This window comes from Opisthocomus hoazin, chromosome 13, assembly GCF_030867145.1.
Source record: "Opisthocomus hoazin isolate bOpiHoa1 chromosome 13, bOpiHoa1.hap1, whole genome shotgun sequence".
Classification (NCBI taxonomy): Eukaryota; Metazoa; Chordata; class Aves; order Opisthocomiformes; family Opisthocomidae; genus Opisthocomus; species Opisthocomus hoazin.
This window is the reverse complement of record NC_134426.1, coordinates 18,340,698-18,364,095: the sequence shown is the minus strand read 5'-3', so window position 1 is coordinate 18,364,095 and position 23,398 is coordinate 18,340,698. Positions and strand designations below refer to the sequence as shown.

At 64.3% G+C, this 23,398-nt stretch overlaps 2 protein-coding genes across 3 annotated transcripts; one reads left to right on the top strand and one right to left on the bottom strand.

The window, feature by feature from the left end:
* The first annotated feature begins 239 nt into the window (after nucleotides 1–239).
* On the top strand, nucleotides 240–15,797 carry THOC5 (THO complex subunit 5). Of its 2 annotated transcripts, none has more exons than XM_075434784.1 (20): nucleotides 240–306; nucleotides 573–712; nucleotides 1,349–1,492; nucleotides 3,597–3,710; nucleotides 4,385–4,482; nucleotides 5,126–5,272; nucleotides 7,627–7,741; nucleotides 8,236–8,368; nucleotides 9,453–9,530; nucleotides 9,906–9,946; nucleotides 10,859–10,958; nucleotides 11,446–11,554; nucleotides 13,025–13,126; nucleotides 13,399–13,495; nucleotides 13,841–13,955; nucleotides 14,471–14,574; nucleotides 14,659–14,746; nucleotides 14,886–15,001; nucleotides 15,205–15,395; nucleotides 15,619–15,797. In XM_075434784.1, the coding sequence occupies exons 2-20, from the start codon at nucleotides 617–619 to the stop codon at nucleotides 15,680–15,682; spliced, it is 2,052 nt and encodes a 683-aa protein (XP_075290899.1). In that variant the 5' UTR covers nucleotides 240–306; nucleotides 573–616; the 3' UTR covers nucleotides 15,683–15,797. The 2 variants fall into 2 exon arrangements, with proteins under 2 accessions (XP_075290899.1, XP_075290900.1); XM_075434785.1 differs by having other exon boundaries at nucleotides 261–306; nucleotides 599–712.
* Nucleotides 15,798–16,638: 841 nt separating this feature from the next.
* Nucleotides 16,639–23,386, bottom strand: NEFH (neurofilament heavy chain). The gene is made up of 4 exons (XM_075434538.1): nucleotides 21,194–23,386; nucleotides 20,093–20,292; nucleotides 19,214–19,338; nucleotides 16,639–18,866 (listed from the first exon to the last, which is right to left on the bottom strand). Exons 1-4 carry the CDS (start codon nucleotides 21,978–21,980, stop codon nucleotides 17,135–17,137), a joined length of 2,844 nt encoding a protein of 947 aa, XP_075290653.1. The 5' UTR covers nucleotides 21,981–23,386; the 3' UTR covers nucleotides 16,639–17,134.
* Nucleotides 23,387–23,398: the final 12 nt, after the last annotated feature.

The following is a 23,398-nucleotide window of genomic DNA, read 5'->3' as shown; positions in this document are numbered from 1 at the left end:
GGACCCCAGCATCCCTTGTTACCCCCATACCCTGCCCCCAAGCCTATGGGTACCCCAGCACCACTGGGGACCCCCAACCGAGGGCCCCTTCCGCACCAGCAGCCCCCCGGCCCCCAGCAGGGCCAGTCCGTGGGGGCGCTGACCCCGCCCCTTGACCGAGGCCACGCCTCCTGCGGCGGACGGCTCGCGGTCCGCCGGGGACGGGGGAGTGTCCGCTAGGGGGCGCCTTTAGCCGCCGCTCTGCGCCGCGCTCGTTTGTTCCGCTGGCGTCACTTCCGGGCGGCGCCGAGGGAGGCGAGCGGCGCGGTGAGAGGGGGGCCCGGGGCCGGGCTGAGGTGGGGACGTGGTCCTGGGGGCTGGTGGGGCTCCGGTGGAGCGGAGAGCCCTGGGCCCGGTGTGCTGGGGGCGGGGGAGAAGGCCGGTGCCGGTGCCTGGGCCTGAGGCTGGGGCCTGGGTGCTAGGCCTGGGCCTGGGGGCTGGGCCTGGGCAGGTGGGGAGGCGGCAGGGTCCCGGCAGGCTGGCGGAGGGGAGCCCTGAACAGCCCCCACCCATCTTTGCCCCCTCCCCCGCAGCCGACGGCTCTGCCTCTTGCCCCCAGTCGGCGGCCAGCAGCGCCATGTCGTCGGACTCCAGCAAGAAGAGGAAGCCCAAAGTGATCCGCACGGACGGGGGCCCGCAGGAGGGCAAGAGGAGCAAGGCCGATGCTGACCAGGTAGGGCCCCTGCCTGCCCGCGGGTGTCCTGCTGCCTCGGAAAGGGCTGATCTCACACCTGCGCTTCGCTGGCCTGGTTCTCCCCCTCAGGAAGCTGCAGGACTGTTCCCCCGCAGCCGAGCCAGCTCGTGATGCTGCTGAAACTCCTGTTCTGAATTTCTGAGCCTGCTAGCGTCTCCTGGAGGAAACACCGGGCTCGAGGAGTCGAACGCTCCTCTGGAGGGGTAGGGAGGGGGAGTGCAAGTGAAAGGCCCCGCGGGGGGTTGCAGGCTGCCTTGAAATGCTCCCGCGAGCAGCAGGGTGACGTGGCTTCAGCCAGAGTGGGGAGAGGGGTGTCAGGAGTAATCTCCTTCCCGGTTGTCCTTCCTAGCCGTGTAGGTGCGAGGGCGCAGGATGGATGCTAGTTTAGATTGTAAGAACTGTGTGAAGGGCAGCCTGAATTCTGCAGGTGATTTAATGCCCGGTGGCGTTTGTGCCCAGGGTTGGTAACAGCGTCCTGTCCTGTGTGTAAAGTCTCCTCGGGCGTGGGGTTAACGGACAGAGCCAGCAGTCGACACCCAGCCATTTGTCTCCCGGTGCCCTTTCTGGAGAGGGGGGGAAGGCGCGAGCCACAGCTGGTGCTTTCTGCCCTGGCAGGATGTTCGGTACTACAGCGAGGAGAGCGAGGTCGACATCCGTGACCCCATCAAAGACTACGAGCTCTACAGAGAGACTTGCCAGGAGCTCCAGCGGCTGATGGCGGAAATCCAGGAGCTGAAGAGCAGAGGCGTCAAGGACAACGTAAGGAAAAGCCTCGGTGATTGATTTAAGGGGTTCTGTTCTTTGATGGTTTCCCTTCATTTGAGGGGAACGGGAACAGAAGCCATGCCGTTTCCTGGGGAGAGTCAGGAAGATCATAGAATCCTAGAACGGTTTGGGTTGGAAGGGACCTTAAAGATCATCTGGTTCCAACCCCCTGCCATCAACAGGGACATCTCCCACCAGCCCAGGGTGCTCAGAGCTCCATCCAACCTGGCCTTGAACACTGCCAGAGAGGGGGCAGCCACAGCTTCTCTGGGCAGCCTGGGCCAGTGTTTCACCACCCTCACAGGGAAGAATTTCTTCCTAATATCTAATCTAAGTCTGCCCTCTTTTAGTTTACAGCCATTCCCCCTTGTCCTATCACTACCCACCCTTGTGAAAAGCCCCTCTCCATCCTTCCTGTCAGCCCCTTCAGGCACTGGCAGCTGCTCTGAGGTCACCCCGGAGCCTTTTCTTCTCCAGGCTGAACAGCCCCAACTCCCTCAGCCTGTCCTTGTAGGAGAGGTGCTCCAGCCCTCCGATCATCTTGGCCCTCCTCTGGACCCGCTCCAACACATCCATGTTCTTCTTATGTTGGGGGCTCCAGAGCTGGACGGAGGACTCCAGGTGGGGTCTCACGAGAGCGGAGTAAAGGGGCAGAATCACCTCCCTCGCCCTGCTGGCCACGCTGCTCTTGATGCAGCCCAGGGTACAGTTGGCTTTCGGGGCTGCCAGCGCACATTGCCAGCTCATGTTGAGCTTCTCATCCACCGGTACCCCCAAGTCCTTCTCCTCAGGGCTGCTCTCGAGCCACTCTCCACCCAGCCTGTGCTTGTGTTTGGGATTGCCCCAACCCACGTGCAGGACCTTGCACTTGGCCTTGCTGAACTTCATGCGGTTCACGCAGGCCCACCTCTCCAGCCTGTCCAGGTGCCTCTGGATGGCATCCCGTCCCTCCAGCGTGTCAACCACACCACACAGCTTGGTGTCGTCAGCGCACATCGGCATCCACAAAATGGAACAGCCTCCCTTAAATAAAGTAAAATACGATTTAGCTGAGGCACTGGGCAGGCATTAGGCAGACTAAGTTCTTCTAAGCACGTGTCTGGGCTCCTTGGGACGGGGGAATCACAGAATGTTGGGGGTTGTCAGGGCCCTCTGTTGGTCACCCAGTCCAACCCCCTGCCCAAGCAGGGTCACCCAGAGCAGGCTGCACAGCACCGCAGCCAGGCGGGTCTGGAATATCTCCAGAGAAGGAGACTCCACAGCCTCCCTGGGCAGCCTGGGCCAGGGCTCCATCACCCTCAGAGTGAAGAAGTTCTTCCTCATGTTCAGCTGGAGCTTCCTCTGCTTCAGTTTGTGCCCATTGCCCCTTGTCCTGTCACTGGGCACCACTGGAAAGAGTCTGGCCCCGTCCTCCTGACCCCCACCCTGCAGATATTTAGAGGCATTTCTAAGGTCCCCTCTCAGCCTTCTCTTCTCCAGGCTGAACAAGCCCAGCTCCCTCAGCCTCTCCTCGTAGCAGATATGCTCCAGTCCCTTCCTAATCCTCGCAGCCGTCCGCTGGACTCTCTCCAGTAGCTCCTCATCTTTCTTGAACTGGGGAGCCCAGCTCTGGACACAGCACTGCAGATGGGGCCTCACTAGGGCAGAGCAGAGGGGGAGGAGAACCTCCCTCGACCTGCTGGCCGCACTCCTCTTGATGCACCCCAGGATCCCATTAGCTTTCTTGGCCTGCTGACTGCAGCGGGGGTGACTGGGCTCTCGCTGTCCCATGGAGGCCCGGCAGCCTTGACCGTGGCTGGGGAAGGCCGTGTGGTGACTGCCCGCACCGACCTCTGCGCAGCAGGGTGGGCGCTCCAGGCTCAAACGCCTCGGTTTTGCTGCCAAGGAGAATCACTAGAGCGAGCCTGGAAACCCCCCCAGGTTATTTCCAGCGGTGACCGGTGGGTCTGGCAGCGGGAGGCTCCCTCAAAGCCCCGCTGACATTAATCGTGGCCGCGGAGCCTGCTTTGTGGTGGACCTGTGGGGAGTGCCTGCAGCCAAGGGGCTGTGTGGGCAGAGTCGTCCCTCCCGCTTCACACGTCTCTCTCCTGCCACACAGGCGTCGGAGATCGATGAGCGGCGGATTCAGAGCTGCGTCCACTTCATGACCCTGAAGAAACTCAACCGGTTGGCTCACATTCGGCTGAAGAAAGGCAGAGATCAAACCCACGAGGTACAGAGGGGGCTGGGGGGCCGACAAACACGGACTGGGATTTAGTGGGGTCAGGGATGGTGCCGTTTCCGCCTGTTCCGCCTGCGAATGCGTGCGCGCACGTGTGGGAGGAGTGGAACACCAGCCAGACTGCAGGTTTTGAATCGGGAGTTTATCAGGAGACTGCTGCGGCGCAGCGGAAGCCGTGATTGCAATGGATGCCAAAGGAGCGGTGTCTGCTTCTGTTGGGAAGGCAGCGGGGAGGCAGGAAGCTCTGTCTTGGGAGTCTGGCGTGCTGCAGGCCTGGGAAACCTGCGCGTGGTTGGCCCTGAAGCTCCTTACCCAGATAACTGTGAGCAGCTGCCTGAGCTTACTAACAATGCTTATTTTTCTTGTGCGGCTGGGGAGACTGAGACATGGGGACGGGGGTGGCGCTTGGCCCGTGTGGCCCAACCGCTCTGCCCTGCTCCGTGCCTTGTCCTCAAAACGCGCTGTCTCCAGAGCGGAGTCACTTTGATGTGATGAGTGTTTGCTTCCCAGCCCTTGAAAATGTCGTTTTGCACCAGAAAAATGGTTCTGTGCCCTAAAACCCACCATCCCTAGCTGGAATGGCGAGAGGGGGGGACGTGTTGGTGACTCTCTTGCTGGGAGGAACGCAACAGAGCTTCATCCCCTGCTCGGTGCCGGTGTTTCAGGCCAAGCAGAAGGTCGATGCGTATCACCTGCAGCTCCAGAACCTGCTCTATGAGGTGATGCACCTGCAGAAGGAGATCACCAAATGCCTGGAGTTCAAGTGAGTGCGGCTGGCGAGGAGAGTGAGCGACGGCGCGTCTGAGGTGGGCTGGAGGCCTCCGATGTTTGGGATCCCCTGCCACGTGGCCCGAGCCCACTGCTGGGGGAGAGCGGCTGCTCCAGCTGCCGCCACACAGCAGAGACGGAGCCTCCCAGAGCTCCCGTGCTGGGACACGGCGGAGGAGGCTCGTGGAGGGAGGGGGGAAGAAGTCGCCCATTGTGGTCGAGGGACAGTGGAGCAGAAAACGGGTAAATGTGACAGCCGTGGCCGCGCTGGGCTCTTCAAGGACTCCCTGGCCTCTACATCAGGGTTTCCTTCCGAAAGCCAAGCCTTCCGGTGCACCCGTTGCGTAGGCAGTGCCCTGAACCACTGCTGCAGGGCTGAATTCAGACAGATGCCTCAAACAGCGCTGTGGTGAACTGCGCGGGGAAGGGGTCTCTCCACGTGGGGCCCTGTTCCGGCCCTGCTCTCCTCTGCCGAGCTCTGCTGCGGCTCAGCTTGCGATGCCGTGGTGTTCCACGTGGCAGAGCGAAGCTGGGGCACGGGGCGTTGGCACTGACCGCTCTCCTGTGAGACGCAGTCGAGTTTGGCTCTGCTGCGGCGTCTGCCACCCTGCCCTGGTCTGACCCCTCTGTCGTTGCAGGTCAAAACATGAGGAGATCGAGCTGGTGAGCCTGGAGGAGTTCTACAAAGAGGCTCCCCCCGAAATCAGCCGGCCTGCCGTCACCCTGTCTGAGCCCCACCAGCAGACCCTGGCCCGCCTGGACTGGGAGCTGGAGCAGCGCAAGAGGTGGGTCAGCAGCATCTCGATTCGCCGTCAGCCCGTCCGGCGCTGAGCGTGTGGCGCGCGCAGGGCTGCCGGGCTCCGGGCAGACCCCGGAGTGAGCTGCGCAGCTGCGGCGTGGAGCAGGCGTGGGTGGTGAGAGGCTTTGTCAGTGTGGAACAAGCGACAGATCTGTAACGGCGTGGAGCATCGCTCTCTGTGTAGAGCTGGGCTTGGCGGGATCCTTGTTTCATAGATCAGGGAGTTTTCTTCCACGTGTCCGATGCCAGAGAGCCCGGGGGATCCTGGGGAGCAGAGCAACCCCCAGACCAGTGCGAGGGAAGCCCCGAGCCAGCCGCAGCCTCTGCCAGAAGGGCTGCCCAGCTGGGACCGTGCCTTGTGCTCTGGGTGATGGCAGCAACGGCGTCTCGGCTCTCCTGATAAACCCACGCGTGTTCTCTCACCGGGGCAGCCAACAGCGGTGCGGCCGCTTTGGTATCAAGGGAAGAAAAGGAATTTTACAGCTTGCTGTTTCCCCGGGGTCTGCTTGGAGCAGCAGGGAACGGGGATGCCGCCCGCCGTAGGGGTGGTGCTGAAGGATGGGCAGCTCTGTGCTTTGTCCCTAACCCGGTTCTGCGAGACGTGCCCTGTAGGGTGAGGTGATCCATGCCTCATCCGCCATGCTGTAGCACGAGGAGCAAAATCAAGCCAGCTTGGCTTGGTTGCACGGCCGGGTGCTGCTGCCTGCCTGTGCTCCTGAGGCTTGCCATGGCGGGGAGCTGCCTGTGCAGCACGCTGAGCTGCGTCAGGCTCCGTTACTGTGCCGCTGGCAGCCACCACCTCGGCGTGGGCTCTGCCCCCCGAGGTCCCTGCGCTGGGGCAGGCCGGGTGGCTCGACCGCTCCGTCAAAAACGTGACGCAACGTTCCTGTGTTTCGATGACGGCCAGCAGCTTTTTCAGCCGGGCGCGATCAGCCTGAAGCTGCCCGTAGGGGCGGCAGGAGCGGGGCAGCTCGGCAGAGCAGACTAGCGAGGGGTGCTGCGGGTGGGTGCTGCGGGGCTCCATCGCCTCCTGCTTCGTCTCTCCCAGACCCTTCGCATCGAACGCAGCTGCTTTGGCCGGGTGGAAGGCACCTGTTCGCGCTGCAGCCGAGACAGCCGGACGGCTCTGCATGCGGCACACGCTTGCGGAGGAGTGCTCAGCCTGGAGCTCTCTTCAGAATTCTCCTTAAAAATGATCGTTCACTGCAAGCTGTGTGGAAGGCAAAGACGAGCTGGGCCGCACGCATGGCTGCGCGTTGCCAAGAGGCCATGCAGTTCCCAGTCCTTGCCCCACAGTATCTAGGGAACCCCCCCGCTCACCACTGGGGTGGTGGGAAGGAGCCTCTGCAGACACCAGCGGTGCTTTGGGCACATTCTGGTGCTGTTGGGGTTCTTGGCATCCATCCGTGACCATCGTGTTGTGGAGCACTGGCTTTGTCTTGGGCTCTGTTCCAGAAGGTCCCTCCTGAAGGGCGCAGCAGGGCTCTTTCGCCTCTCACTAGCGCGGGGAGCTCAGCAGAGCTGTCTGACAGCCGGACTGGAAAACCGCGCTGTGTCAGAGCCCGCTGGGGTGCAGTGACCCAACACAGAGACAGTTTTGCTTGGAAGCAGAAGTATTTCAGTCCTGCAGCGTCAGGTCTGTTGTTCCTCCGTAGAGGGGAGTTCCTCTGTGCTGTGAGTGCCCTCGCCTGGTGGGGAGTAGGGTCCCTAGAGGAGGGTGCCTGAGCCCCCCAGACCACCACTGCCCCTGCTGTGCCTCCGTACCCAGCGTTCCCCGCTCCCGCGGGGCGAGAGGTTGCAATCAGCAGCAATCAGGAGATCGAGCGTGTTCTCCCTAAACCCCAGAGTGTATCCGGGGCTTGCAGGGTCGTGCCAAACTTCCGTGTCCCTGGGTTTTCTACCCAGTTACAGAGAAGCCCTTGCCAGCGGGTTAGACCTTAACGAAGGAGGTGACGTGGTGTGACTCTGGTGATGGGGAGCAGAAGGGCCTCTTCAGGAGCTTGGTGGGGTCGGCAGGGCTCCGTCAGCGTGGCTGCTGGCAGCAGAGGCTGGCGTGAGAGCGAGTCGCTGCGGGAGGATCCGGTTGCTACCCCTGCTCAGGGCACAACACAAGGCTGAGCTTCCACTTTCTCTCCCTGTTCGTTTTCCGGCTCTGATCAGTTCCTTTCTGCCTCCACTTGCCTTTGGCGTTAGCTGTTCTTTGTTTGTCGCTGTGTCTGAGCTCTCCTGGCTCCTGCAGTGAGTTCTGGCAGGTCGGGAGAGCTGGGACCTGTGAGCCAGGCAGGCCGCGGCAGGCTGCGTAGCTCTGACACCTGTTGGTAACCGAATTCCCACCCCTAGGCTGGCAGAGAAGTACAAGGAGTGCCTGACCAGCAAGGAGAAGATCCTGAAGGAGATCGAGGTGAAGAAGGAGTATCTGAGCAGCCTCCAGCCTCGACTCAACAGCATCATGCAGGTACCTGAGCTCCGCAGGAAGGGCGGAAGGCCACGCTCCAAGGGCTGCGTTAGAGAGCTGCAGCGCCAGGGCTGATGCTGCTTTGGCGATGTTTTGCTCCGAGTCAGCGTGGATGAGGAGTTAGATCTCCCTTGTGCTGAGGCTCCTCCGGAGTCTCCTTGTTTATGCGGCAGTTCCGCAGAGCTGCAGGTGGAGGAGTCGTTAAACGGGCCTCTCCCTGGAGGGCGATACGCAGTCCCAGCCCCTGGCGGTTGCCTTGGGAGGGAAGAGCGGGAGAAGGAACTGGGTTACTTTCAGATCCAAAAGTTGCCCAGCAGAGGAGAGCTGCCAGCCCTTCCCTGGGGGCTCGCCGTGCCCGTGGCTGCGTTTAACCCTGCACCATAGCTGCTGTGCTGCTTTCCAGTCTCCCGCTTGCCAGCTTGGGGTGAAGGAGGGGTGAGGATGGCGAATTGTTCTGTTCCCTGTGATGGAGGTTAGCCCTCTTGTTCCACCAGGCCTCCCTGCCTGTCCAGGAGTATCTCTTCATGCCTTTCGACCAGGCGCACAAGCAGTACGAGACAGCCCGACACCTCCCGCCGCCTCTCTACGTCCTCTTCGTCCAAGCCAGTGCCTACGGTCAGGCCTGCGGTGAGCAGCGAGGGGGGAGCGTGGTGCTCAGCGACGCAGCGAGGGGCTGCTGCCGGCCGAGGCTGGGGGCAACGCTCCCCCACGGGCCGGATTTCACTCCCTCTTGCAGAAAGCGCTGCTGTGGGGACTCTTTGGGAGGTCCTTTTCGTCCCATCTGCTCTGCTGCTGGATTCTGCTGAGCCCAGAGCAGCCGGGTGGCCCCAGGGCCAGCACAACGAGGCAGCAGCATTCGAAACCTTGTTTGCTCAGCTCCCTCGCTGGCAGAACTGCTTGGAAAGCTCGCTTGCCACCTCTGCCCGCCTTCTCAAGGTTGACAGGGACGTCCCGGCAGCTTGCGGGCTGGCTCAGTGCTGACGCAGCCTCCCGAGAGCTGTCACCCCGTGGGGTGGGTGCTGCGTTGTGCTGCCCGTGGGTGGTGGTGACTCCAGAGCGGGCAGTGCCTCCGCCTGCCCTCGCAGAGGGCCTTCCCCACAGCTCACCTGAAAGCTTTCATCCCCAGTCTGGCATTGCGGGGGGCTTTCCGAAGCCTCCCTGGGTCGGGAGGGATTTCCCAGCACGGCTGAAGATCCCCCTGGGGTGCCTGCATCTGCCATGCGGAGAGGGCTGTGGTGTAGTGTGAGAGCTGCAGTCCCCCCTGCTGTCACACTGCTCTGGGAGTGGGGCAGGCGGCGGAGGAGCGTGGCAGGACCACGCCGTGGTACTCGACCGCGCCAGGGCCCTGTGAATGAGAACCTGTAGCCCTGAGGACCCAGCTCCTCGCTCCCTGCTTGAGCTGGCCGCTCCCCAGCCCCTCTTGGCTCTTGGCGGAGGTTTGGCCTGTGCGGTTTCCAGGGATGGTCCCTCAAAACCCAGCATTTTCCCTCCTCTGACCCCGTCCTACCTGGGAGATCCAGCCTTGGGGAGGCCTCACGGAGCCCTCTGGACCGTCGACTCTTCCCGCTCACCCTTCGTTGGAGCTTCCTCTGCCACGGGGCTCTGCCTCGGGCAGCCACGAAGCCGGAGCTTTCTGGGGCAGGGCTGCTTCTAACTGCCCTTCCCGTACAGAAGTGGGGTTCGCAGCTGAGTTTTCCCGTCTCCTCTGTAGACAAGAAGCTTGTGGTGTCCATTGAAGGGAGCGTAGAGGAAGCCAAAGCCCTGTACAAGCCGCCTGAGGACTCGCAGGGTGAGTTGGGGTGGTGTTGCCGCAGGCAGGCTGCCCGGTGCTCTGTGCAGGCGGGGGGTTTGGGCAGAGGAGCGCGCGGGTGCTGGAATGGCACGGTGCCTGGTGCCTGCGCTGCTGGCCAAAGTCCCTGGCAGCTGCTCCTCTCTGTCCCCAGCTCCTCCCTCCTGAGAGGCGTTCACAGCCCCTCATCGGCTGGCCTGACCCCTGGGATGGGGGGGCGCATCCTGGTGTGTCTGCGTTCTGCTAGGGCCCTGCCTCTGGGGGGGTGGCCGTGTCTGGGGGGGCTGTGGTCTTGGAGAAAGGGCTGGTGGTCCCGGTGGTGGGGAAGCTGCTGAGCCCCGAGTGGTCCCTGCTTACACCCCTCTCTTTGCGCAGATGACGAAAGCGATTCTGACACGGAGGAGGAGCAGACCACGGTAAGGGATATTGCTGTCCCCTTCTGGGTCCTCTCCCAACACCGTATCATAGGCGAACCGATCTGCACCTGCTGACTGGGAGGTGCTGGGGAAGCTGGGCCCAAGCGGACCTGGGAACTGGTCCCTACACGCTGCGAGTGTGCATGGAGGTGCGCTGATGTTAAATCCAGCTGTTTCTTGGGAGGAGAGAGGTGCCATTTCCAGTTTCCGTCCCAAATGCAGGGTAGCCAGGGTACAAATCTGCCCTGCTCGTGTGCCACTGCGCTCGCGTCCTACCCGGCAGCGGCTGCCTCGCAGCTCTCCGGCTGGAGCTGTTCCACTTTGTATAAATAGCGTCAGGCCGGGGAGGCTGGTGTCCGGCGGGGAGGGGTCCGTGTCCGTCCCCTGCCATCTGCCCGAAGTGTTGGGCTGGGCTCTGTGCCGGGGGTTGTTCAGTGCTCCCTGAGTGCGGTGTTTGGGTCCTGCGCAGGTTGGGTTGGGTTGTACCTGCTGGGTGCCGGGAGGAGCCCGTCGGCGCTGGCTGCCCCCGGCATCGAAGCCCGTGGTGGGTCTGTGCCACCGCTCCCCACCGGGTCTGTCGGGCTGTTGCTGTGGGGAAGAGCAGAAGTAAGGGCCTCGGCTTCTGCCCCTCACCGTGGGGAGGGTTTTGGGGCCAGCTGGTCCTCACCCCATCTCACAGAGGCACTCCTGGGAGCTGAAGGAACGACAGGAACTGGAGCTGCTTTCTCCTCGCTCTGCAGCAGGGCAGAGATTTCCTCTCCTCTCCCTCCCCAGGGCTGCTCTTTGGCTGCTGCGCTGGGCAACTGGGGAATGAGACTGGAAGGGAAGAGCAGTGGGAAGGGAGCGTGGGGACCGTGGGTCGCCGAGGAGTGGGAGGAGGAGGGTCTGACAGCTCTGTTTCGCCCTCTCCAGAAGCGGCGCAGGCCCACCCTGGGCGTGCAGCTGGACGACAAGCGCAAGGAGATGCTGAAGCGGCACCCCTTGTCCGTCACCGTCGACCTGAAGTGCAAAGGTGAGTGGGGTCTGGTGGCCCTCTGCAGAGAGCACACGAGGGGGTGCAACAGCAGGTCGGGGAGCAGCCGGCAGCAGCTTGGATCCTTGGGAAGAGCTCGGGGCGCAGAGAGGCTTTCCTGCCCTCGGCCCAGCTGCTCCGACAGGGATGAGCACGGCCTTCCAGGGGAGACTGAGCAAGGTGCTTTCTCAGCTCTGTCTCCTGCGGCTCTTCCCGCCCATGTGGGTGGGGTGAGCTTGCTCTGAAGCTTCCTCCAGCTAGCCGGGAGCTTTGCTCTTTTGTGGGTGGTCTTGGGCCCAACGGTTACAGCCTGGGAAGTGCTGCTGGGCTGGTGCTGGAGGTTGCAATGCACCGGTTGCCAGTTACTCCCCGCGTTGCCTCTCTGACCCATTTGCTGTTGTCCTAGCAGAGGGGCATGTGCGTCCCCCTCTGCAGAGTGCTCCGAGCTAGAGCAGACAGCGATGTTGTCCCTTCTCTGTTGGCACAGATGACAACGTGCTTCACCTGACCTTCTACTACCTGATGAACCTCAATGTCATGACGGTGAAAGCCAAGGTGACGACTGCCATTGAGATGACAACCGCCATCAGTGCGGGGTAAGGAGAGCCCCGGGGGGGCCGACCCCTCCGCTTGCCGCGAATGCCCTGCCCTGGTGTCCTGCCGTGCTCTCTGCAGCGACGCATTGGCAGAGCGATGCAGTGCCAAGGGCAGCGCGTGGTGGCAATGTCCCTCTGCTGAGCTGTAGCTCTGGCACCCAGCGGGCCGGGGCACTCCATGCCCAGTTGCCTGCTCCCAGTGGGTGAGGGTTTAGCCTCAGTCCCTCGCCTGGCCTTACCTGGGGCACCTGAAGGGCCTTTGGGCAGAGCTGCAGTTCCAAAGTGCTTTCTTGGCTTGTCCATTGCTGGGCAAAAGAGTTGCCAAATAGCTCAGCTCCATCTCTGCCTCTGGGGAAGGCTTTCACCTTGTGCGTCCTCTGTCTTGCAGTACCCTTCCCCTTAGCTCCAGGGCCTTGCCGGGAGCCCTGCCAGGCTGCCGCTGCCCAGGCAGCATCGTCCTCCTCTCCCCCTGTCACAGCAAGCTGGGGACAGGGAGGTTGGGAACCTCTTAGAGCAGTGCCAGAGCTGTCAGGAGCTGGGAGAGAACCTCTCTGGCTTGTCGCATTCAATCACCCTCGCATAGCTGGATCGCTTTCCTCCCGCCTGCAGCCTGTTCCTGGCAGCTCCCTGCACCCGCTTGCTCTGCGGGTCACCTTGTCTTGAGCGCTGGAGATGCGGCTGCCTCTCCCTGGGCTCCCCGGAGACCGCCAGAGCCTGATTTGTGTGAGGAACAGCTGAAACAGCAGCAGTGGGAGCCTGCCCAGGGAGCTCCGGTCAGCTGCCAGCTCGCCGGCGGCTCTCCCTGGGCCGGGAGGAGGTGCCTGAGGAAGAGGGAGGTGGAAGAGGCTGGTGTGGGCTAGCTGGAAGCAAGTGCTGCCTCCCCGCTGACCCGTGTGAGGCCTCCTGATCCTCTTGGGGTGCTCTTTTCCCCGTAGGTACCCCAAACCCTCCATGACGGCAGCTGGAGTCTCTCCGCAGGGTTCCCGTGCAGGGGGCTCCCTCCCTCGCAGCTGCCCGTGGCTGCGTTGCCCCGAACCCCGAATCCTACAGCCCTTTATGCTTGGTTGGGCTTGGGAGCAGTCAGACATGAAGAATGTTGTTTTGTTAGGCAGAATTGCTCTGCTGAAGCTTGTTGGGTGGCAAACGGCCATCAGGCCGTGCCCTGCCTGAGCTGGCCATGTATTCTCCATACACATGAGCAGGTTTCGGAGTTAACACCCTGGAGTGAGCGGTTTCCTGGGCAATAGGAGAGCTAGTCCCCCGTGATTTCCATCTTCTTCGCAGCCAGGGAGGAGACGTGTCTCCTTTCAGAGCGTGACTAGGGGAAAGTAATTCTGGCGTTGAAAGCCAGCTTGTGGAGCTTGTAACCCCCAGCTCTGGGCTCGGAGCCTGGTAGTGGGCACCCCAGCAAGACGTGGAGCCCGGGCTGCTGCTGCTGCTGCTGAACCTCTTCTTCCCTCCTCCTGCCAGCGACCTGCTCTCCCCGGACTCTGTACTGAACTGCCTCTACCCCGGAGACCACGGAAGGAGAACGCCCAACCCAGCCAACCAGTTCCAGTTCGATAAAGTGGGGTGAGTGGGGCGCTGCCTGGCACAGCTGGGGCGGCTTCGTCCAGGCGCTGGCGTGGCTGCCTTGCTCCCGGCACACCGTGTCCTGCCCCACCTTGTCGGGGATGGCTCGGCAGCCGGTGTCCTGCCAGCTGGTGTCGGGTGGGCTCGTCGGGCGCAGCTTGGGATACAGAGAGGGACGTTCCTGCTCCCTCCGGCTGGCTCGCAGGCCGGGTGGTGGGGTGACAGCGGGGACTGCTCTGGGCTGGCATAACTGTTCCTCATGGTCCCCGCAGCATCCTGACCTTGAGCGACTACGTGACCGAGCTGGGGCACCCCTACGTGTGGGTGCAGAAGCTGGGCGGCCTGCATTTCCCCAAGGATCAGCCTCAGGCAGGTCACAGCCCCTTCCCTCTCCACCGGAACACGGAGCTGGGGTTGGGGGAGGCTTTGGGGGATGGTTGTGTCCTGTCCCGGCCCCCAGAGCTCCCACTGGCACCAGCCGCACCAAACCACGGCGCGCCGTGGACGGGCTGAGCCCGGGTGAATCTGTGCAGCGAGGCCGTGCCAGCGCATTTTATCTCCCACCTGCGATTGTTTAAACCCTGACACGGGCACTGAGCAGCGACTCGAGCTCGTGTGCCTGTCCCCATGGCTGGGGGGATGGCTCCCGGAGCGCGGGGTCCCCCGTGGGGGCCCGCAGGCTGGCGCGGCGGTGATGGCCCCTCCTGCCCACAGCACACGGTCGCTGCGGACAACTCGCTGAGCGCCAGCCACATGGAGCTGACGGTGAAGCTGCTGCGGTCGAGGCTGCAGTCCCGCCTGGCTCTCCACAAGCAGTTTGCGTCGCTCGGTGAGTGCCTGGCTCCCCACGCCGAGCCTGGGGCTGCGGCAGCAGGCTCCTCTTGCCGAGGGCAGCTGACCCATGTCCCCTTTCGTGGTGCTGCAGAGCTGCAGTGCCACCCTCGGCGTCCCCAGTCGTTCCCTCCGTCCTCGGTGGGAGCGGGGCTGTGAGGGCTGCCCTGTTTCAGGTGGGAGAGGAAGGCTGTGCCCCCTCTCGCTGCCCAGCACCCCTTTGGGACTGGCCATCCCCATGCTGGGAATCTATTCAGGCCGTGCTGGGAGGTGAACCGCACACCCACGCCTGTCGGGCAGCTGTCAGGCAGGCCGGGCATGCGCTCTCAGGGCTGCGAGCTCCCGTGGGATCGCAGCCGAGGCCTCCGCTGCCCCGCTCTGGGCAGCTGATCAAGGTGTCGGACGGCTAACGATGTCCCCAGGTCCCGGCGTTGGAGCATCTCCATCCACAGGACAGCGACAGAGCTCTGCCCCCGCCCTGCCCTGCTCAGGTGGCCTTGTCCTTCCTTTCAGAGCACGGCGTTGTGCCGGTCTCCAGCGAGTGCCAGCACCTCTTCCCTACCAAGATCGTCTCGCGCCTGGTGAAGTGGGCTGCCATTCCCTACGAGGATTACGCGGTAGGCGCCGGACAAGGCCATCTCCCTCCCAGCTCCCGTGCGGCACCAGCAGCTTCTCACTCCTCCTCCTGTCTCTCCTCGCAGGAGCTGCCCTACACCAAAGATGTGATAGAGGCCGGCTTGGCCGAAGACACTCACCTCTACTACATGGCCCTGATAGAAAGGGGGACAGGTAGGCGTCTTTCCTTCCCCTGGCAGTTGCTGTTTCCCGCACCAGACGCCCCCGGGGCAGCTTCTGGGGGTCTCTGGGACATGCCTCCAGCTGGAGGCCCCGTGGGCTGCGGGTGACGTTTCTTCCCTGCCCTGCTCAGCCAAGCTCCAGGCTGCCGTGGTCGTGAACCCCGGTTACTCCACGCTGCCGCCCGTCTTCAGCCTGTGCCTGAACTGGAAGGGAGAGCGAAACAGCAGCAACGACGACAACATTCGGGTAACCCGGGGTGCTGGGAGAGGAGGCTGGAGAACCGCTGGCTTTTGGGGGTGTTCCCAGTGGTTCTGTGTCCTTAAGAAGTTGGGGTGAGCTGGTGGCTGGGCAGCTTGGGGCAGGCTCATGCGCCCTGCCCGAGGCAGCAGCGGGTCCGGGGAGGGCAGAGCAGAGCCCCAACGCGCAGCGTCTGCTGATCCCTCTGCCAGGCCATGGAGAGCGAGGTCAACGTGAACTACAAGGAGCTGTGGGGGCCCAAACCAGGCCACCAGCTCCTCACCAACCAGCTGCAGCGCCTGTGCATGGTGCTGGACGTCTACCTGGAGACGGAGCCCCACGACCCCAGTGTGGAGGGGCCCAAGGAGTTTCCCCAGGAGAAGATGTGTCTGCGCCTGGTCAGGTCAGAGCTGGGGGGACGCTGGGGTGGTGAGGGGCTGGGGAGGGGGGGTGAGGGTGCTGGCACTGCCGTCCCCTGGAGCACGGCCTTCCCTGTCTCATGCCAACCTTGAACCCTCTCCTTCAGCCGCCTGTGGGGATCTGCCCCCCCCAGCTGGGCAGTACCCCTGGCCCTTCCTGTGGGTGCGGAAGCCTCCGTGGGTCAGCCTCTCCCTCTTCTCTTCCAGGGGCCCCATGCGCCTGAAGCCCTTCAAGTTCAACTACCCTCAGGGGTTCTTCAGCCACCGCTGAGCACCCACCAGGCGCTGCTCTGGGGCGGGCCCCATCCTGCCCCTTTCAGTTTCTTTCCCAAGGTTTTTTGGGTTTCGTTTGAAGGTTTCGTAGCCAAAGCGATTAAACGCTGAACTGAAGGAAAAGCGTGTGGGTGCCCCGTCTGCGCCGAGGGCTGGAATGGGGGAGGGCCCATGGGGGCTGCAGCAAGTCCTGTCCCCTGGTTCTGGGCTCTGCCAGGCGTCCTGCTGCCGATCCGTCGTCCCCTTGCCTGGGGCGCTGCCTGCCTCCTGCCCTCCCTCCCCACCGCGGAACTGAGCTGGCTAAAAACTGAAATGGCTAAAAATAGCCCCTTTCCGGAGCCTGCACTGCAGCCCCAGCCCGTCCTTGCCTGCGCTGGCCGTCTGCCAGCTGACTCGGCACAAACCCCGCAGCGAGGGGAGGCTTCGCTGCTTCCCTGGGTTTGCGGGGGGGCCGGGAGCAGCATCCTGCGAGAGGCTGGACCTCCTGGCACCCTCCAAGGGGTCCCAGCACCTCGGCTCGCTGGGGCCTGGGATGTGCCCCCTCCCCAGCACCTCACGGCTCCCTGCTCAAGGTCCTGTCCTGCGGCTAGGCTGGCAGATTCGGGGCTCCATCCACCCTCCCAAGGTCATTGCCTCTCTGTGTCCCCCTGGGGAAGGCCGACGGACCCTCTCGGTGCTGCCGTGCTGCCGTGCGGGGCTGCGCCACAGCGCTCGGGTGAAGCCAGGCCCTGCCACCCCCTGGGAGCCATGCTTAAAGGAGAGAAGGAATTACAAAACCCGCTGAAATCCTTTGCAGAGCGTAGAGCCAGCCCTGTTTTCAGCCCCTGTGCAGGCAGGGATCGCACGGGCAGCCCACTGGGAACCTCCCTGCCACCCCCCAGCCCTGGGTGACAGATCCCAGCCCCCCCAGTCAGGCTTTCCCCTCTCAGAGAGCAGGCCAGGAGAGCCGCAGTGTCTTGTTAAGCACTTTATTTGGTTATTGCACAGAAAGCAAACAACAGTGGGCTGAGGTTCCTGGTGCACCGTGTGTCCAAGCACCCCTGCGGTGCCCAGCCTCTCCCGCCGCAGCCTGGGTCACTGCTCGGCGGGGGGGACACGGTTGCCACCCCCATGCCAGCCCCCATCCCAAGCAGCTAGAGCTCTGCATTGCGCTCATCCATCGATTGCACATACATTAAATAAATGCACTTATTGGAGAAGGGTGGGCAGTTCACACACACACCCCCCCCCGGGTTATATTCAAGTGTTTACTCGGCATACATCACGTTCTGCTGGGGAAGCTATCGGCCAGGCCGCCGGGGCAGGGCGGCGAGGGGCTGCATCTCTCGCACAGACATATTGCTAAGGGAAAGGCCGGCCTGGCAGGAGTGTCCCACACCAGGCCCGGCCGTCTGAAGGGAGCCGAGCAGCTCCCACACCCAGACATGCCCTTCGGCACCCGGGGCTCTGCTCACTTCTTCACGGCAGGCGCCGGCTCCGGGGCTTTGCCCTCCTTGCTGGAGGGGGCCTCAGCCTTGGGGGGCTCTTTACTGGCTTTGGGCTCATCTTTGGGTTGCGCTTTAGCTTTGGGCTCCTCCACCTTCTCCTTCTGGGGTTCCTCGGCCTTTGTCTTCTTAGGGTCCTTCACAGCTGCTTTGCCAGCCTCCTGCTGAGGTTTTGGTGGAGCCTCCTTCTCGGCCTTTCCTTCTTCCACAGGTTTGGGGCCCGGCTTGGTGGTCTCCTTCACCTGTGGGGCTGGAGGCTCTGGCACAGCAGCCACCTTCTCTTTGGGCTTCTCCTCTGCCTTGGCCGGGACATCTTTCTTGGGAGCTTCTTCTTTCCTGCCCTCCTCAGCTCCGGGCTTGGAGGGAGCCTTCACTTCCTTGGGCTGCTCTTCCTTTGCGGGGGATTTCGGCTCCTTTGGAGGGGAGGAGGTGGGCTCCTTGGCCGGGGCTGCTTCCTTCTGCGGAGACTTGGCTTCCTCCTGCACAGGAGATTTGACTTTCTCAGGGGACTTCACGGTTGGGGTCTTGGCCTCCTCCTTTGAGGGGGCTGGGGGTTTCTCTGGGGACTTCACAGCTGGGGTCTTGGCCTCCTCCTTAGAAGGGGTTGGGGGTTTTTCTGGGGATTTGACAGATGGAGTTTTGGCCTCCTCTTTCGAGGGGGTTGCAGGTTTCTCTGGGGACTTCACGGTTGGGGTCTTGGCCTCCTCTTTAGAAGGGGTTGGGGGTTTCTCTGGAGACTTCACAGCTGGGCTCTTGGCCTCTTCCTTAGAAGGGGTTGGGGGTTTCTCTGGGGACTTCACAGCTGGGCTCTTGGCCTCCTCTTTTGAGGGGGTTGGGGGTTTCTCTGGAGACTTCACAGCTGGGCTCTTGGCCTCCTCTTTTGAGGGGGTTGGGGGTTTCTCTGGAGACTTCACAGCTGGGCTCTTGGCCTCCTCTTTTGAGGGAGTTGGGGGTTTCTCTGGGGACTTCACAGCTGGGCTCTTGGCCTCCTCTTTTGAGGGAGCTGGGGGTTTCTCTGGGGACTTCACAGTTGGGCTCTTGGCCTCCTCTTTTGAGGGAGTTGGGGGTTTCTCTGGGGACTTCACAGCTGGGCTCTTGGCCTCCTCTTTTGAGGGAGCTGGGGGTTTCTCTGGGGACTTCACAGTTGGGCTCTTGGCCTCCTCCTTAGAAGGGGTTGGGGGTTTTTCTGGGGACTTGACAGCTGGGCTCTTGGCCTCCTCTTTTGAGGGGATTGCAGGTTTCTCAGGGGACTTCACGGTTGGGGTCTTGGCCTCCTCTTTTGAGGGGATTGCAGGTTTCTCTGGAGACCTCACAGCTGGGCTCTTGGCCTCCTCCTTTGAGGGGGTTGGGGGTTTTTCTGGGGACTTGACAGCTGGGGTCTTGGCCTCCTCCTTTGAGGGGGACTCTGGTTTCTGTGGGGACTTGGCCTCCTCTTCTTCAGCCTCTGCTTCAGCTTTCTCCTTTTCAGCCTCTTTCTCAGCCTCCTCCTCCTCTGTGACCTCCTCAGTCACCTGGATTTCCTCTGTCTGCTCCTCCACAATCACTGTCTCCTTCTCAGATTTTTCCACAACCTTGATCTTCTCCTCACTCTTGACCTTGATGTTGGCGGTGATGCTGGGAGCCTTGGGGACCACCTCAGGGAAGGAGATCATCCCAAAGCCAGAGTCGATCCGATATTCCTCCCCTTCCAAGAGCTTTCTGCCAGGAAGAGACCAGAGCAGGGCAGTCAGTGATTGCTTCTCACTCCACTTCCGTCTCCTCCCGTGACCAGGGGCTGCCAGCCACGCCCTGCAGCTCCATCTCCCTCCTCGCCCTGCGTTCCAGCTGCTGGCTGACCCGCCTGCTCCTGCGCCCTGGGCTATGCAGGTTTCCTCACCCTTCCCTCTGCAAGCCACGTGCAGGGCTGGGTCACCCAGCTAGATGTTCCCCACCATGGTCTTGGGATAGAATTGTCCCTTTCTCACCAGGAAGGAAGGCCCAGCCATACAGTCGCCAGCGCTAGGACTGGCTGAGACCCTCCCACCTTCCCCTTGCTGCCCCCGTACCTGTAGGCAGCGATTTCAATGTCCAGGGCCATTTTGACGTTGAGCAGATCCTGGTACTCCCGGAGCTGAGCTGCCATCTCCCACTTGGTGTTCCTCAGCTCGCTGTCAAGCTGCTGGATGGTCTCCTGCGGCAGACAGAGCAGCTGGTGACATGGGGGGCCAGTCCCCAGAGCAGAGGGACACCGAGCACCCCTGAACAGTCCCCTGGTCTCCAGAGGAGGGGCAGACCGCTCACCCAGCACTGGGGTTTCCTCACAGAGGGCTCTGCAGCCCTCTCCCCCTGAAGCTGCAGAGGGAAGGGGACACATCCAGGGGCTGGCTCAGTGTGCTCAGTTCCCTTGGGGGAAGCGGCAGGAGCCCTGCACCACCTCAGCTGAGCCCCTGGCCCCCTCCCAGTGCCCCCTCCAGCAGAGACAAGCTGTGGAAACGTTTCTAGGACTTGCAATGAGTCTGGTGGCCACCAAACCCCAGCCTGAGGCTGGTGGAGCATCGCCCTGGGGACAGCATTTCAGCCCACGGCCACCACCTGGTGCCACCCTCTGCACTGCGCTTTCCAGCTCTGGGACGCAAGCCATGGCCCAAACCCTGAGCGCGGTTCAGTGGCGTTTGTGACCGACATCAGCAGCAGCTCAAAGCCGGGCAGATACGTGGGACAGCCCTGTCAGCGGTGAGGGACACAACGGTCTGGATGCAACCTCGGGCTGTGGATACCCGACCAATGGGAGCTGGAGAAAGATAGCTCTAGACAAAACCACCAGTATTTGCCGCTAGTCGTCACCATCTCCGAGGCCACAGCACCAGCACTGCTCCTCCCCGGCAGTGGGGTGGTTCCTCCTGGCTAATGACAGGTCTGGGATGCTGCCCACTGCGCCACGCTACCTGGTAGGACAGGACATCTGCATGATGGCGCTCCTCCGAGTCCTGCCTCTGCCTCTCCAGTGACTCCTGGGTCCCTTTGAGGGCTTCGAGCTCGGTGGTCTTGGACTGGAGCTGGCGGCGGTACTCGCAGATCTCCTCCTGGGCCAAGCGGATGGCATCCGTGTTCACCTTGGCCACCTCCGAGAGCTTGTCCAGCCTCACTGCAACGGGGGAAGGGAGACGCTGCAGGGAGGCTGCAGTCTCCCCTTCTTGGGGAGCCTCCAGCTCTTGAAGACTGCGCATCCCCTGCGTGTGCATCCTCTGCAGAGCCAGCCCTGGCAGGGGCTCGCGTGGCGCCAGGGGGCTGCGGGTGCCTGGGCAGGGTGTGCTGGGCGGCTGTTTTCGCCATCTTGGGCTTTTCCCGGTGCAAACCCAAGCTGCCAACTCCCCTGCAGCTCCTGCCACAGCCCCGGAGAGCTGCCTGCGCACCCCGTCGTGCCACGCCCGGCTCCGGCCGCACGCATCGCCCTGGGGGGGGGGATGGGGATGGGGGCGGCTGCCGCACCGCCCCGTAGCCACCCCGGGGGGACAAGGAGGGGGGGGAACGGGATGGGGGGAGGGAATGGTCCCCGGTGTCCCCGGGCAGCCTCCGCCCCGCGGGACAGCACGTCAGTGGGTGCTGAGCCCCCCGCCGCTGTCCAGGGTGCTGACTCATCCCCCGCCGCTGTCCAGGGTGCTGAACGCATTCACGTCGCTGTCCAGGGCGCTGAACCACAATCCTGTCGCTGTCCAGGGTGCTGAACCACAACCCCCGCCACCCCCGCCGGTACCGTAGTGCCCCACCCAGCAGCGCGGCAGGGACACTCCCTGCCCTCCCCGCAGCGCGCCGCAAACCCTCCCGACCTCGCTCCAGCGGGGCGGGGGGACCTGCGGGACACCCTGCAGCGTTGGGGGGGGTCGGCACCCCAAGGACTTGCGGGGCGGGGTGGTGGGAGGGCCCCCCCAGCGCACCCACAGACACCAGGGAGACGGGGGTACCCTGACGCCCTCCCGGCGCTCGGCAGGCAGCGGGGTCCCGGGGGGAGGGGGGGTGCGGGGAGGCCGGCAGAGCGCGGGACTCACCGCGGAACCACTCCTCGGCTTGCAGGGTGCTGCGGGCCGCCGTCCCCTCCAGCTGGGCGCGGAGGTCGCGCAGGGCGGCAGTAACGCCGGGGCGGAGAGCGGAGGGGGTGGACTCGGCGGGGGGCTCGGCGAGGACCCCTCGGAGCAGCTCGCCCACCTCGGCCCGGTGCTGCCGCCGCAGCAGCTCCGCCTCCTCCCGCAGCGCCCGGGCCCGCTCCTCCAGCGGTCCCCGCGCCCGTTCCGCCTGCGCCGACAGCTGGGCCAGCCCCCGGGCCGCCGCCTCCAGCTCGCCGCGCTGCCGGGCCTCCTCCTCTAGCCTCCCGCGGAGGGCGGCCACATCCTCGGCCAGGCGCTCCCGCTCCAGCCGCAGCTGCCCCTTCTCAGCCCCCAACCGCAGCACCGTGCCCCGCACGTCACGCAGCTCCCGCGCGTACAGCTCGCCCATGGCCGAGCGCCCGGCCTGCTGCTGCCGCAGGGCCGCCGCCTCGGCCGCCAGCGCCCGGTTCCGCTGCTCCAGCATCCGCACCCGCTCGATGTAACCGGCGAAGCGATCGTTCAGCGCCTGCAGCAGCTCCTTCTCGTTGCGAGCCCGCGGTTCGCCGTTGGCCGAGTCCAGGCTCTCGGTGGAGGAAGCGGCCGCGCTGCCTCCGCCGCCCCCCCGAGCTCGCCCCGCCGGTCCCGGCCACGAGTGGAAGCCGCTGGAGGCGGCGGAGCGCGGGGCAGCGCGGCCCGGTTCCTTGCGGAGCCCCCCTGGGGGGCCCAGCAGCGTCTCCAGCATCAAGCTCATTGTGACCCGCGACCCCCGCCCTCGCTGCAGCACCGGCGCCGTCGCCGCCCGCTTTATAGGGGCTCGGCGCGGCCGCTCCGCCCCGCAACGGGGACGGGCACCGGCACCGGCACCGCCCCGCGCCGCATCCCCGCGGGGGGGGGGAGGGGGACGGCCACGCCTCGGGTGGGGAGCGGGGAGCTGTGATGGGGGGCGGGGGTCACCCGGGACGGGAGCGGGACCCGCAGGACGGGAGCGCGGAGCCCCGGGAGGGGAGCAGGGACCCCCGGGAGGGGAGCGGGACCCTCGAGACAGGAGCGGGGACCTATAATGGGGGGCGGGCGTCACTCGGGACACGACGGGGCCCCCCTGGAGGGGAGCGGGGATCCGCGAGACAGGAGCAGGAACCTGTGATGGAGAACGGGAGTCACCCAGCAAAGGAGCAGAGCCCCCCAGGAGGGGAGTGGGACCCCGGGGTATGGAGCAGGACCCCCGTGAGGAGAGCGGGACCCCCGAGACAGGAGCGGGGACCCCCGAGACGGGAGCAAGGACCTCTGATGGGTGGCGGGGGTCACCCGGGACAGGAGCGGGGATCCCCGGGAGGGGAGCGGGACCCCCGGGAAAAGAGCAGGGACCCCTGAGACGCGAGCAGGACCCCCGGGAAAGGAGCGGGGACTCCCAGAAGGGAGCGGGGACCCGCGGGAGGGGAGCGGGACCCCCGGGAGGGGAGCTGGACCACCGAGGCAGGAGCGGAGAGCCCTGAGACGGGAGCGGGATCCCCGGGAAAGGAGCGGGGACCTGTGATGGCGAACGGGGCTCACCCGGGACAGGAGCGGGGACCCCAAGGAGCTGAGCGGGACCCGCGGGAGGGGAGCGGGGACCGCCCCGGGAGAGGCAGAGGGGGGCAGTCCCGGTGTCACGGCCTCCCCCGCCCGTGGTACCGGGGCAGGACCCCCGGGGTCGGGCACTACGCCGGGCCGGGGCAGGGGGCGGGGCTCGAGGGGCTCCGGGTGCGGTCGTCCCCCCCCCTCCGTCTGCAGGCACGGGCCGCCCAGCCAATCAGCGCGCGCAGGCCATCGGGCCAGTCGGCACGCACCAGACCAGCTGGCCAATCAGCGCAGCCGTAGCCCGGCCAATCAGTATAGAAAGCGCACCACCCGCCCTCAGGGGCCTACAGCTCAGCCAACCCGCGGGGAAGCAGAGCTCAGCCAATCAGCAGCCAGTCACATAATCCTAGCCAATCAAAGCTCAGCTGAGTAGAGCCCAGCCAATCAGCACTCCCGTAGCCTGGGCAGGGGTCCCTGAGGGTGGGGAGGGGTTGCCGCCGTCCCCCGTGCCCCGGTGCATGCTGGGACGGAGGAGGACCCGCCCCTCCCTCCTCCGGGGTGCCCCGGTACCGGCAGCTCCGGCGCCTCCCGTGGGCGGGAGCAGCAGCGGCC